Below are 15,188 nucleotides of genomic sequence, written 5' to 3' on the forward strand. Positions count from 1 at the left end.
CTTACCACCAAGTGGGAACTCTTTCTCTTAATATCTTGCATATTTTATTACTTTTCCATAATAAGCCTGCATTATATCGAATGGGAAGGTGTTTTTAGGAATTCCTCTATACTCCCCAATATCTCTAAGTAAGAGGTTTCCGACAGTCAAACTGGACTTCAGCTCCACTCTAGTCTTGGAGCGCTGCCGCAGGCTCATTTGTTCGTGGCTTCCTGTCCCACACAGCTGCTTCTCAGTCCTCAGCCTCTGCATGCCTGGGCTTCCTGTGCAGGCTCGTTAGACTCCTGCTTCCTACACCCAGGTCCAGAGAAACTCGCCATCCATCCATAAATCCACTGGTAGTCCTTGCTCTTGTGTCTTTCTCATTTCCTGGTCCTTTAACTACACCGTGAGATCCTCGAGGACAGAACAGCTTAACTCATCTTAGCATCTCCCAGCCTAGCATGGTGCCTAGCACACAGCGGTACCCATAAATGCTTGTGAAACTGAGTGAATCTAAATCACCTCAAAGAATCTTATCTTCCTTAGCAAAAATGTTGGTGAGGGAGAAGAATTACACTCAAAATGTGAAAAATAAGCCCACCCTCTAGATTGAAAAAATGATATTCCATCTTAGTATAACAAAGCTGTCCACTGACTAGTGTTCCAGAACAGGTCAGCTGGCATGGCAGGAGAAGGCCCTAGCATCAACAGATTCCACAAAGGCCTGGCAGTGTCCATCCGCAGCTGAGGTGGATGGTGCCCCGGGGTGCTCATCTGAGAGGCAACATCTCCCATGGATCCCTTTATGCCATCGTCCCAACTGAAAGACATTGTTCTCTAAACAATGTTGTAACCCACATGTAAACAAGACAGTCAAGCACAAGACACTTCCAAGAGCCTGGGTGACAGACACCCCCATCCACTGCTCCTGGAGGAAGAACAGTCCATGCCTCTGCTGGCCCCTTTCCACAAGGGCTCTGTGTCTCTAACGTGACTTGTAATAAGGTGAGGAGGCCTGGCCCAGATTTTCCAGGTAATTTCATGACTGCCTTCCCTGCCCCAAATGATGCCCGCTAGGAATAGGCAGAACCCTTGATTCTATTTTTTAAATTTCATATATCATTTCAGAGCTCCTTAAGACTTAAGCAATAGCTGCAAAAATAGTGGAGAAGCCATCTGCAGGCCCTTCATCTAGATCCACATACCAATGCATTGCATGATGACATCTGTGACCGACAGCGTCACGATCCTGTCATCTCCTCCATCCCTGCCTGTTCACGGGAACAGTTCTGCATCTTTGCTGAGCTTGGTTGTGGAGCACTGGCCAAGTACTCTGTAGGACACCTCTCGTCTGGGTTTTCTAAGTTTTCTTCCATTTACTCACGTCTATCCCATGCCACTGCATCCTCCGAGGCACATGACTGTGTCTCACTCACGGTTATTTCGTGGCTTCTCTGTTTCACAGGTACTCCTGTCCCCTCTGTAACTGGTTAAGCAGATCATGGGCAGATACTTAAAATGTGGTATGTTTGTGTCTTTCTTCAAAGTCATCCCTTTCTTTTAGCATCCATTGAGTACTACAGCCAACCGAATGGTGGCAAGAAATTTATATCATTCCTAAACTTGCTTCCCTGGGACATTAGTGCAAAGGATGCTCTCTTTCCCATTCCTGCAGACCTTGGGTCAGTTCTGTTCCATGGCTTACAACGCATTGCTGCTAATTACTTTCTCTCAAACATTTCTCAGATCTGTTGCTGGGAGGCCTTTCTAGTTGGAACCTACCATTTTTGTATGTCCCTGTCATTTCGAGGCACTTCCTAGAGGAACTTGAATTTTCATGCCATCCAGTAAGCCCAGGGAGCAGTGGCTCAGCCTGACGGAAAAGCCCTAGCACTGAGAACTGCCACCAGCACAAAGCAGCTTCCCTCCTGGACAACCTTACAGTCGCGTGCATCTCCAGAATGGCGTGTTCCCTCAGCCTTCCTGGTTACATGGAGCATGTGGTTGAGGTAGAGATTGCGTGAACCTCCATCAAGACTTTAACCCAAGATGCAGTCATGTGACTTCCGTTTATCATGGAGTTCTATGCTGTCCCCTAGTCTCTTGCTCTGCTTTCCCTCTAAGCAGCATCCCATCCTCTAATATCCTAAGACTGAGCGTCCATCTTGCTACTCTTGACTCAGAAACCCTTCCAAGAGTGGTGTTTGCATCTGTATCCAGTCATAGGCTCCACGAAGCCTAAGGCGCTGTGTTCTCCAGCCCCGTGTCTCTTAGATCTGCTCCTTTTAGAGGTTGAAGGTCTCCTCTGGATTTTCCTTGATTTTTCAGTCAATTTCCAGATCTTTACTGAGACTCTGTTGTGTATCCTCAAAGGTCTGAGTGCAGGTGACATGAATTTCTCATTTAGGGCAGACTTCTCCTCTATAGAGTTGTGCCCCTCTGTATTAAGATCTCATTACCAGAGAAGCCCAGACACATGGGAGAGAAAGGTGTTCCCATTTCTATTTGCACGGTGGCTGAACACATGTTTTGCTATTTTTCCCCTTCTATTGTTGTAGATGAACTGCCTTCCTAATGCTAGCATGGTGGATGAACATGCGCTTGCTGCCTTCCTCTTGCTATGCAGTCACATACATGCTCTACCATCTGAGGTCCCTATTTCTGTTCTACCATCTGAGGTCCCCATCTCTGCTCTACCGTCTGAGGTCCCTTTCTGCTCTGCCGTCTGAGGTCCCCTCTCTGCTCTGCCGTCTGAGGTCCCCGTCTCTGCTCTACCATCTGAGGTCTCTGTCTCTGCTCTACTGTCTGAGGTCCCCGTCTCTGCTCTGCCGTCTGAGGTCCCTGTCTCTGCTCTGCCGTCTGAGGTCCCTGTCTCTGCTCTGCCGTCTGAGGTCCCTGTCTCTGCTCTGCCATCTGAGGTCCCCGTCTCTGCTCTGCCATCTGAGGTCCCCGTCTCTGCTCTGCCATCTGAGGTCCCCGTCTCTGCTCTGCCATCTGAGGTCCCCGTCTCTGCTCTACCGTCTGAGGTCTCCGTCTCTGCTCTACCGTCTGAGGTCTCCGTCTCTGCTCTACTGTCTGAGGTCCCCTCTCTGCTCTGCCGTCTGAGGTCTCTGTCTCTGCTCTATTGTCTGAGGTCCCCTCTCTGCTCTGCCATCTGAGGTCCCTGTCTCTGCTCTGCCGTCTGAGGTCCCCGTCTCTGCTCTGCCGTCTGAGGTCCCCGTCTCTGCTCTACCGTCTGAGATCCCCTCTCTGCTCTGCCGTCTGAGGTCCCTGTCTCTGCTCTGCCGTCTGAGGTCCCCGTCTCTGCTCTGCCGTCTGAGATCCCCTCTCTGCTCTGCCGTCTGAGGTCCCTGTCTCTGATGTGTTTTCCAAAACACCACAAACTCTATTTACACTGCTCAAACTGCAGCCAAGATGAAGACATTGACGCCCGTGGGACCTGATGTAGAAACTGGGAAACAGGGAGTTGCTCTTGGGCTCCCATCTCTCCTCTTTGCCTCCAGTTCATCTGAAATTTGCGTACCTATCTGTTGCTGCGATGGTGCGACACCTCATGTCCCCCCTAGGAGGGCAGTGGCAGTGTTTGCCTGGTAACAGCTACTCCTTGCCAAGCCGTCATTAGCCTAACGCCCCACAAGCTCTGGGGTCACTCCGAGATTATTATTTGCTGATTTCTCTCACCTTTGTCTCCTACCCACTCTAATATCCCACACCTGTAACAGATTTTTCCAAAGCAATCTACCAAACCTGAAAGCCCCACCCGGTTTCTATGGAATACCCCACTTCACGTTGAATTTCCCCTGTCTTTGCCTCTTGTAAAGCTCATGCGTGACTGCTTCAATACCATCAGATGGACAGTCAACATCCATCGCTGTCTGTCAGCACAGCCTGTCTTGTGCTGTGTCTGTGTCTAAGACCAAGATTATGAATATTATAAATGCACTGTATAAAATCAAAATGTATATTTTGCATATATGTTCATTACAAAACCCTCAGACAAGACAGAAAGCAAACTGTAATTGTTACTATTTCATCAAAATGCTTGGGCACAAGACCCCCACATAACTGAGATAAGACGGTATAAATATGTTTGATAGACTAGGTTGAAACACAATCATGCCATTTCATTTTCCAACACTTACCTCTAATTATTACACCATATATGAGCTTTCCATAAAACTGCACTTCTACTCGCCACACTTTTCTGTCTACCCTACTTAGTATCTCTATACTTGCAATAAATAGAGAAAAAATATTTAATGAGAACTAAGCTTCTTCATGCTAAAGTTGCAGAGAGCTAGTGAATGTGATTTGTAGATTTTCAGGTAGACGTCATTTGCAGAAACACAAGCACTTACCTTCATCACCGTCATCCCCAAACGGGTAGAAGAGGGCCACAGCCAGGTTGATGAACACAGCCAGGTTGAAGGAGATGCTCCCCCAGAGGGAGATATGCCTGGAGAACCAGAACAGGGCGGGGTTGTCTAGGAGGCAAGGAGCACAAAGATGAGAATGGTCAGTATATGCTGCCGTCAACACAAGCCCAGCTACGCTGACGGTGTGTGCCACGTGTCCGTGAACCATCACAGAAGTAAATCTGTACAGGGAGGTTTGTAGAGGGGTGAAGTTACCAGCCTACCCTGGACGCTGAGCAGCCCCTATGGGTCCTATCTATTATTCAACTTGTAATGTCTTGACTTGGTTTAAAATATTGGAGGAGGCAGGCACAGTGGGCTTGTTCATGACTCAGACATTTGGTGGTGGGAGCAGGAAGACCAGTGGTTGAAGGTTAGCCTTAGCTACATAATGAGTTTGAGGCTAGCCTGGGCTACATGAAACGCTGTCTCAAATGAAACAACCTAAAATATTAAGATCTTAGAGCTCGGGGCTGGGGAGCTTGGTCGGCAGTTGAGAGCGTTCCCTGCTCTTGCCGAGGACCCCAGTTCAGTTCCGATGAGGTAACCATTGCCTGTAACCCCAGGACATGATGCCCTCTTCTGGCCTCTGCAGGCACCACACTCATGCACAAGCCCACAATAAGCATACACATAATTAAAAATTAGAATTAAAACTTTAAAGATAAAATATCAGAGTCAGTGGGATAAGATATAGAAAAGAGAAAAATCATGCACTTTTTATCTAGCCCACATCGCAGTCTGGACTGTTGACTAACAGACTGTCTCCTCCTGAGTTCTCTCATTCCCCTCATCCTGGAGGGGCTGTTCCACAGAGGGAGAGGCTGTGCTGGGAATGGACCTCTCTGGGCAATGGTCATGAACTGTAGACGGCCACACCTCCGTCGGGCCTTTGTATCTACAAACCCACAAAATCATTTAGATTCTGCTCATGCCCTTGTGATCAACTACTTCTAAAATTTAAAATACAAGGTCCACTAGGACTTACTTTAAGGTTTTTTAATAAAAATAAACTATTTGTCACAAAACACAGATCCCAGAGCCCCAGTTTGTTATTAATTTAACTTTAAATTAATTTGAGTTTGTTACTTAATTAACTTTACATGAAGAAAAATTAGTTTCCAAATATCTCAGATAAAATTTTTGAATATTCCATATATATTAGATGGCCATTTTTTCCCGAGTTCTGTGTGGTAAAGTTCTACAGAGCAAGAGTGTCGCAGGGAACTGAACCTGCATGACATCATCTTATCCCAAAGGAGGCCTCCCCGCTCCTAATCTGTCTTAGGAAAGAGCCTAGGGCACCGGATGGCAAAGATGAGTAACGCGTGCCCTCCTGCCTGCAAAAGGCTCCAAAATCAAGAAAGATCTGATATCAAGAGGTCCTTGACCCCCCAATCGTTGTTATTTACGAAACAACTTAAAATGACTTTTCAGATTTAAGCTGTAATTTTACACTCATGAGGGTTTTGCTCACATGACTGTCTCATGGACCATGTGTGCACTTGGTGCCCTGGAGGCCAGAAGAGGGTGTCAGAGCCCCTGAAACTGGAGTTGCAGGTGACTGTGAGCTGCCACGAGGGTGCTGGGACCAGAACCCAGGTCCTCTGCAAGAACAGCAGGTGCTCTTAACTCCTAGGACATCTCCTCAGCCTCAGTAAAATGACAAATTTTTTAAATTAAAAAATATTTCAAAGTCGGTGTTTCCAAACACAGGGGAGTTGTTACACTTTAGGCTACCAGGAGAAAGCTATGCGGCGATGGTTCTGATTGAAATATCTCATGGCTCTCTCTGATTACAGGGGTTTGGAGATGGTTTGCTTGGTGGATTTAGAGGCGGAAAGAGAAGGTAGAAGAAAGAATGACTGCCAGGAAATCACCTGAGAGGTGGAGCAGGAAGATCAGGTACTCAGTCATCTGAAGACTCACCGAGCTGTGAGTCCCTGTCTAAATACACACACACACACACACACACACACACACACACACACACAGAGTGGGAGAAGGGGAGGGGAAGGGAGAGGGGAGAGGAGAGTGGGGAAGGGGGAGGAGAGAAGAGAGGAGGGGAAGGGAGAGGAGGGGGAAGGAGGAGAGGGGAGGGGAGAGGACAGTGGGAGAGTAGAGGGAGGAGAGAAGGGGAAAGTGGGAAAGGGGGAGGGGAGGGGAGAGTAGGAGAGGGGAATGGAAGGGGAGAGAGAGGAGGGAGGCCTATCTGACCACAGACACTGGCGTGAGGCACTGGCTCGAGGCACTGGCTCAGATGCTGCCCCATGCGGTGCACTGGCTGTTGAGGACAAGGAGCTAGTGCAGGACTTCACACCTGCAACCGTTCAGTTCAGCAGCACAAAGTGCAGCTGCAGCTTTGCAGTTCATAACACACTAACAAGCACACTCAGCGGCTGCAGGCAGTCCAATTAACCTGGGATTTCTACCTGCACCGAGCTGCAGACCACTCAGCAACAGCCACAATGGAGCTTACACTCTCCAGTCCGCCGCTGTTTCAGAGACACTGAACTGGCAAGCAAGCCGTGATGTAAATAAACTGGGCAGGGGCCTCTGAGTCTCACTCACTTCTGATCTTCTTCTGCCACTTCATCTCGTTGTAGAGGTCCTCTGTCTGCTGGAAGAAGTCGTTCACCTTGCTTCCCTGCTCATCCCTCTCCGTGGTGTTGAACACGCGGTACTTGGATTCCCGCGTGAGGAATTCGCAGATGTTGGGGACGGGGAAGACAATCTGCTCCATAGTCCTGTCGTGCCGCACGATCTGCAAAGGATTTCACGTTTGTTTTCAGCCTTTGCACAGCTCAGTCTGGGCTCCGTGTTTAACTTCCTGTCTTAACTGCACATTTTCTTCTGTGACATCATCACCACCACCCCGTTATTCCTTTCTGCTCCCATGCCTGCTTCTTCCCTACAAATCTCTTTCCTGTTTTCATGACTTTCTGGTTTTGGTTTGTTTCCCCCCCACAGATTTTAACGAGTGTCATCTGCATGACTTCCAGTTTTGAATTACCCCCCAAACACCTAGTGGGTTCCCTAGGGATGTGCAACTGGACCCTATGCTTCCCTAGTTTTGGGTCTTAGGCTAAGTTCCGTAGTTGGCTCTAATTGTCAACTTGACAACTCCCAGAGTCCTTTGGAAGAAAGGCGCTGTGGAGCAAGCCCCTTGATCTGATTGGCCTGTGGGCATCTTGATTATCGACTGATGTAGGAGCTCAAGCCGACTGCTCTAGCACCATCCCTAGGTTTGTGATCCTGGGATGTGTAAGAACTCTATCTAAGCATGAGTCCAGACAAGCCAGGACACAGCATTCTTCCACGGCATCTGGTCCAGGTACCTGCCGTAACATCTCCCATCTCCCAGTGTTACACCATGACCTGCGGATGTAAACCAGACAAACCCTGTCCTCCCCAGGTTGGTTTTAGCAAGACTGCTTTATCATGGGAACAGACATGAGACTAGAAAATGAGTTTATGAATGATATTTTATGGATCCAATAAGGGAAACAACGAACCAGCTGGGTGACCTCGAATCTAGTACTTAAGAATTTGTGCTCTAAGAGGGGCAGGAGCGTGAAGCTGGCTGGTCATATTTTATCCATATACAGGAGGGTGGGGGAGAGAGAGAGCAAGACCACTCCAGTGACACACTTCTCCAGCATGGCTGCAACTCCTAAAGGTTCCACAACCTCTCCAATCTGTGGCACCCCCTGGAGACCAAGTGTTCAAATACATAAGCCCATGAGGGCGTTTCCCGTTCACTCCAGTGATTACAAAATACCTCTCTACCTAGAGACCTCAGGACACAGGATGCTAACAGGTGCGTCATGCCACCTGTTTCCCAGAGCCCCTGACTTACGGACTCTCCTTCTGGAACCTTGAGCCAAGATAAACTCTCTTCCCTAAGTTGGTTTTAGTCCTGGCACTGGAGGTATGGGTGGTTGTGAGCTGCCCCATTGGTGCTGGGGTCTGAATACAGGCCTCTGCGACAGCAGCCAGTGCTCTCAACTACTGGGTCATCTCTCCAGTCCCTTTATGTGCTAACGTCAAAAACTTAATTACAATATCAATTGTACAAACTCCTTAGATATATTTGGTAGGGTAGGCAACCACATGAAAAGAGTCTGAGAAGGTTTACTTGCTCTGACAGTGTCAAGAATTTTAGAAAACATTCCTAGGGCTTCCTAGAGAAAGTAAGCTGTGTTTGATGAGCAGCATGCTCAGTTCCTGCCAAAACGGCATGTCTGATTCTGGCTGTTACACTTACAAAGGGCAGTGACAAACCGGAGAAACTGCTGAGGGCAATGTGTTAGCCGAAGGAAGCCAAATATGGTTAGTTTTCCCCAGATTATTTTTCAAATGCTTAGCTAGGAGCACTGTGGCATGGAACGTGAAGAAAGCAGGAGAAGCCCAATATAGCAGGAACTGAACTCAGAATCATGATGTTCTTCAAGGGTTAGCGCCAAGGGCTGAGGAGAGAGATGACTTGGCGGTTAAAGCACTTGCCGTGCAAACATGAGGGCCACAGCTCGGATCTCCACGCACCCACTAAGTGCTGAGTAAGTGCGCCAGGCTCCCTGTCATTCCAGCCCTGGAAGGCAGAGCCAGGGAATCCTCAGAGCAAGCTGTTAATGTGGCAAGACTGGCCATCTTACTGGGCTCTGGGGTCAACTGAGAGGGCCTGCCTCGGGGAATAAGGTGTAAGAGCAATGGGGGAGGATTCCTGATATCAGCCTTGGGTATCCTCCTATGCAAAGGAACATGACCACACACACACACACACATGCAAAAATATCACACACACACACACATACACGCACACACACACACACTACCACCGTCAGGGGAGCCAGCACTGTGAACGGTCAATAGATAATTACAATGGTCTAGTGTGACCTCTCCATAGATATATACAATCTTTCCAATGACCAACTGATTAAAATTGGATATGCTTTCTTTTGAAGAAGTGAGGCTTGTGGGAGGAGCTGGAGGTACCATGTGGATCATGGGAGAGTCTCCCATGGAAAGCCTCTTCCCACTTCCCAGGGTTATTAAACTAATCACGACAAGCTACCGTTCTCATTAACGCATGGGTTCTTGCCAGGCGATTCCGACACAGGCTGTGACATTGTTGGGGCTGACACACATGAGCAGAGGCCAGCTTTTGATGTGAAGTGATACGGCTTAATCATGTTGGAAGATTTGGCAAAAATAAACAACAAAGCATAGAAGTTACCCCCTCCCCCCAAAGGGCAATGGTGTTTGTGATACATTCTGCTAAAATCTAAAACCCATCTACCAGAATGAATGAGTGTGCGCTTGTAAATCAGGAGTGACAAGCATCCACTACTCTACCTGTGTCTGACTGATTAATTCTGCCCAGAAGCATCAAAATTACACCCCCGCTAGACATGATGGCCAGATGGGTCACCACACAGCTCCTGCTCTGCCATCAGACATTAGGTAATGCCTCATTCCTGGGGCAGGGAGAGGGCAGCTGTCGGACAATCAAAGTGTAGACAGCTAGCTATTTTGAGTGTACGATGCCAATATGAAATTTCATTAGCCTGCCCATGTTTGTACACTTTACTTTGCGTTTTTTGAAGCAAGGTCTCACTGTGTAGCTCTGGCGAGCCTGGGACTTGCTGACTCAGACTGGCCTGGACCTTATAGAGATCTGCCTGCCTCTGTCTCCTAAGTGCTGGGAGGTGCTGGGAGTAAGGACATGAGCCACCATGCCCAGCTTCAAATCCTCTCTCAGTCATGATCTCAGTCATAAGAGCTTCTACAATTTTTAATTAATTGTGTTATCTCTAAAATGTCACTGCTTTGTCCTGATTGCTTCTGTGACCCAAAAGAGAGAGAGAAAAGAATGTACTGTCTCCCTTTCAAAAACTTCAGATTAGTTCCAGGGAGAGAAAAGACTTGGCAAGGTGGACACTCGGTTTCCACGGGCAGCTGTCAGGCATCAGCTTGGGGGACAGGTTTTTCCACATAAATCATCAAGTATTATTTCACAGTTCTGAGGGAAGCCATGGAAACAGCCTCCGCTGGACAGGAAACCCATTCTTTCCCAGTTGGGCCTTTCCTGGAAGTCCCAGGCAGGTACCTCGATCTGTGCGGTGTGGTTGGCGTAATACTTCAAGGCTTCGTCCCCTTCCTCGGGATCAGACCCAGGCTTGAGCATCAGCTGCAGAGGTTTGTTGTGGCGGGCCAACTGCGGGAAGAGAATCAAAGGGTTAATGTCTCTTTGCCCTTCTCTTGGGATGAGACTTTGAAGGTACTCTGTCCAGCTGCGCATGTGTCTTCCGCAGTCCTGGGTTGACAGTAATTAGCCACATTCCAGGAAGGTATGTCTACATTTGAAAAGCATAACTAATCCATGCATCAGCATCAGTCACTCAGCTGGGCAGTGGTGGAGCACACCTCTAATCCCAGCACTCGGAGAGGCAGAGGCAGGCAGATCTCTGAGTTCGAGGCTAGCCTGGTCTACAGAGCAAGTTCCAGGACAGCCAGGGCTACACAGGGAAACCTTGTCTTGAAAAACCATACACACACACACACACACACACACACACACGTGTCAGTAATTTACATTTGTTTAATCCCTATCTTCAATGATGTATGGTTGACAGCATCATCGATTAAGATGAAATTCCTTGAGATACCTTTAAACCACACATGCATGTAAGCCACTGTGAGCAGCGGCCAGTGGGCAGCAGAAATAACACAACAGCTGCCCCGCCAGAGACGCAGGAACAGGGCTCTCTCTGTGTTTCTCCTACTGTGTGGAATCCCAGCCCTGCGGCAGCAGCTCTTACTGACCTGTCCTGCACATGGCCGGGTCAAAGGGCCCCAGATTCCAGTTTCACTGTATCTGAAACTGGTCATTTAAAAAAACAACGATCTCATGACAAATAATTTTTTTTCATGTGTATATGTGTGCATGTGTGCGTATGTGTGGAGGTCAAAGGTCAATATCAGGTGGACCTCTGTCATTCTCCATCTCATTTGTGGAGACAGGGTCTCTCACCAGTTCGACCAGGCTGGCTGGCCAGAAACCCCCAGGCAATCTGCTGTACCCACTGCAGCACCGTGCCCGCCGCAGCACCGTGACCGCCGCAGCACCAATCACTGCAGCAATGTCCTATGGCGCCTAGCTGTATTTGTGAGGGCTGTGCAGCTGAACTCAGCTCCTCATGCATGCGCACACCAGCCAGTCCTTCCCCACCCTGTCTATAAGCTGTCCTAAGCTGCTTTCTGTCATTCGGTGGAAGTGATCTCTCTCTTTTGAACACTGAAACTATTAGTGTATTTCTCTCACTTTGTAAACAATTGATACACATTCCCTTTGAATATCTTTTTCATAGAGGACCAGAGCAATTTCTGAAACCTTGCAATGTCCTTAACGGTTCAAAAGCAAATGTTCTGTTTGTGCTCAGAGCTCCCTGGGGTTTCTAGTGAGCGTTACTGTGTCAGACCACCCCACTGCTGATGAAGGCGTCTGTCTCCCCCTGCTAGGGTTTTACATAAAGATCTCATTCGATCCTATTCAGAAACCCTAGGGCAGAAACTCTCATCACTTCCATTGTACAAATGAAGAAACTGAGGCACGGGGAGTGTGAACGTGCCTATAACCACACAGTTAGAGACGGGCAAAGGCATTTCGGTACTGACCCAGACGGTTCAGCTCCAGAGTCCCTATTCTGTTGGTGTCACAAGGCTGTAAACACATCGCTCTATTTTCCATGAAGTCTTAATAGAAGTGTGATCATAAAGAAGCAACACAAATTCAAGTAATAATCTGGACCCATAAAACCGAGTCAACATCCAGGGAAGTGAAAGTTTGATCAATTAAATATTCATCCCACTGACTCCAGAACAAATCATTTTTGAAATGATTGTTTTAGATTTGCCTCTCAGGGTCATTTATGGACTTAACCAAAAGAAATTATGTCTTGTTTTACTTACATTTTTATATTCAACTCAATGTGAGTTATATAGATTTTTATGACCATCAGAGTCATGAAACTCGCTGTGACTTGTAAGTGTTCCTCAAAGTCTAAATGAATTTAGAGAGGGAACGGCTGTAACTACTTGGGCAAATTCACACCAGGCAAGAAGTGGGCAGTGTTAGGGGCTGAAATGGATGTGACTTACAAACGGGGTTCAGGACTGGGCAGAAGAAGAGAAAGGGACACGCTATGGCTTCACACTTGAGTTCTCCAACGGCCTATGTGGAAGGCTGGAGGTTCTACTGGAAGCTGAGGGGACCTTCAGGAGGTTGGGCATGTAGGAGGAAGTTGGACCATTGGAGATACGCCCTTGAAGAGCATACTGAACTCTGGCCTCTCCCTCCTTCCTGTTTCCTGTTTCCTGCTCCCTAGATGCCATGACTGACAGCTGCGCTTACCACAAGGCCACGGCCACAAACTCTAAAACCAGAAATCAAAATAGGCCCCTGCCCTTGCAAGCGGTGCTCAGCTCTTTTCTCAGAGTATGGAGAATCTGCTCAGTGTGAGTCCACAGTGATTGGAGGAAGGTTAGGAATGCCCGTTACTACAGTGCAGAAGACACTAGGGAAGAAGACCAAACTTGGCTTTTGGGCACCCAGAGCTTCTGGTGTCACCATAGAGAAGCTCTGGGCAGAGGTCAGGCCTGGAGCAACAACCAATGAGCATGGGCACAAATTTAAAAGCCACAGAGGCCATTGGAAGAGGCTCCTGGGCACCAACAGAGCTGTCTGGACAAGTTCTCACCAAGGCTGGTGCCGTCAGCATTAACAACAAAGCTCTCTCAGCTTCAGTCCTTACCACACCTGCAGAAACTGTGCCTCACTCCCTTAACTCAGCTCTTCAAAACCCTAATCCACCATTATAGTCCATTTCCAGACTTGGTTCTCAGCACCCACTGAGCAGCTCACAACCATCTGCAACTCCAGCCCTAGGGCATCCAGCACCCTCTTCTGGCCACAGCAGGGACTGCATGAACTGGGTGCACAGCCGTGCAAGCAAAATACCCATACATGTAAAATATTGAAAGTAGATGTATGTATACTCATAAAATATACATCTGCGCATAACACAAACCTTACACACAAAAATACATAACCACCAGCAGGGTTTTGTATAGCATTATATATTTTTAAAATCAAAAATTGGAAATGAAGACAGACCACAAAGTTTCTAACTCCAGTAACAAGAACACAGCATGATTCATGTTTGTTCATATTTATCTTCCTAGCATCAGGATTTTAAGGTTCATTTAATTTGGACCCAAGTAAGGACTGAGCAACAACAAGGAGCCAGAAACTGAGCAGAAAGCTGTTCTGTCGTAATTACATCTCAGTACTTCTAATCTGTGGACTTTTTCAGGGTGTGTTCAGCTACTATTAATTGGTAGACTGTGACACAAAAGTTCGCTTTCCCCAGATCGAAGAGCCCGAAGCCCCATGATTGCAGTAAGTGAACGCTGTGCTTACACCAAGCAGCATTCCCGTGTGAAGCAGAGAAGCAGAAGATGGAACACGTTCAAGGAAAACACCCTCTCCTCTGTAAAATACAAAGCCTTGTCTGCAGAACCCAGGACAAAGACTCCCAGCGTTCTCCGAGGCTGAACAGGACCCAGGGAGTGCCATGAGGAAGGAGCCTTCCCTCGGCAGAGATGCCAAAGGGCAGGGTGACAACATCTAGGTGAGTGAGGGGAAAAGAAGGGATGGGAAGCATGACAGAGAGGGCCCCTGAAGCAGGGAAAACGTCACACCTCACCAACCGCTCAATGGGTGTTAGAAAAACAAGCCGTCCTTTTTACAAAAGTTCTTTAGCCACCCTTGTTGTCTGGTCCAAAACTGGCATCCATACTGTCTAGAATGTATTTTAAATCAACACTGGACCAGGAAATAAGCTCTGGAGAAGCCAAATATAAATCCCCAAAGAGAGCAGGGTCAACAAAGAAGCTAGCAGCAGCAGGAAAGAAGATGAGGGTGACATTTTCTAGAAACCATTTGACAGACTAGGACTGGGCACCCACAAAGACATCTGTGGAGGAGACACAGCCCTCCAGGCCAAATGACCAGAGCCGCAGAGTAAACTATGACATCTCAGGAGGGCTTCTCATCACGCATGCGCACGAGCACACACACACACACACACACACACACACACACACGCACGCACGCGCGCGCGCGCGCGCGTGTGTACTACTCCTCTACAGTGAAATAAGAAATCCGTCCCTTTGAGACAGGCAAAGCCAGTGCTGAGGTAACCAAGGAAACCGCAGCTGCATCTTGGTGGCCCTCTCCAGAAGATCAGAAATCCCCTCGTGGTCAAACCTCCCTGAAGCTGCAGGCTGTTCTGGCAGAGAAGCAGAAGACGGAACATGTTCAAGGAAAACACCCTCTCCTCTGTAAAATACAAAGCCTTGTCTGCAGAACCCAGGACAAAGACTCCCAGCGCTCTCTGTATTACAGCATTATTTTGGCTGTAAGAGAATCTGCAACACCAGGGCACTTTCCCAAAGGCCACATGTGTGCACTAACAAAAAGTGTGCATCACCAACAAGACAGACATCACTGAGGAGTCGCCTAGACAGTGGGTTTGTATCCTCCAGGCCTGTCAAGAGGGTTATGGGAAGAAATACCCTCTCAAAGAGAGATCCAGTCCATCCATGATTTGAAAGGGGAGCTTCTACCTGCCCCTCTGGTGAGTCCTTCCCAGCCAATTCACCCATAATTTAGAAGGGGAACCTCTACCTGCCCCTCTGGTGAGTCCTTCCCAGCCAATTCACCCATAA

At 48.0% G+C, this 15,188-nt stretch overlaps 1 protein-coding gene across 1 annotated transcript in view; it reads right to left on the reverse strand.

The window, feature by feature from the left end:
* Itpr2 (inositol 1,4,5-trisphosphate receptor type 2) overlaps positions 1–15,188 on the reverse strand; it is a 391,521-nt gene that overhangs the window by 77,099 nt on the left and 299,234 nt on the right. The window contains exons 46-48 of the mRNA XM_050164739.1: positions 10,507–10,614; positions 6,969–7,161; positions 4,341–4,466 (exon numbers count right to left, since the gene is read on the reverse strand). Coding sequence (XP_050020696.1) covers positions 4,341–4,466; positions 6,969–7,161; positions 10,507–10,614 — 427 coding nt within the window. The remainder of the gene's footprint in view (positions 1–4,340; positions 4,467–6,968; positions 7,162–10,506; positions 10,615–15,188) is intronic.

Source organism: Alexandromys fortis, unplaced genomic scaffold (genome assembly GCF_014885135.2).
Source record: "Alexandromys fortis isolate MF-2015 unplaced genomic scaffold, M_Fortis_MF-2015_v1.1 scaffold_153, whole genome shotgun sequence".
NCBI classification, from domain to species: domain Eukaryota; kingdom Metazoa; phylum Chordata; class Mammalia; order Rodentia; family Cricetidae; genus Alexandromys; species Alexandromys fortis.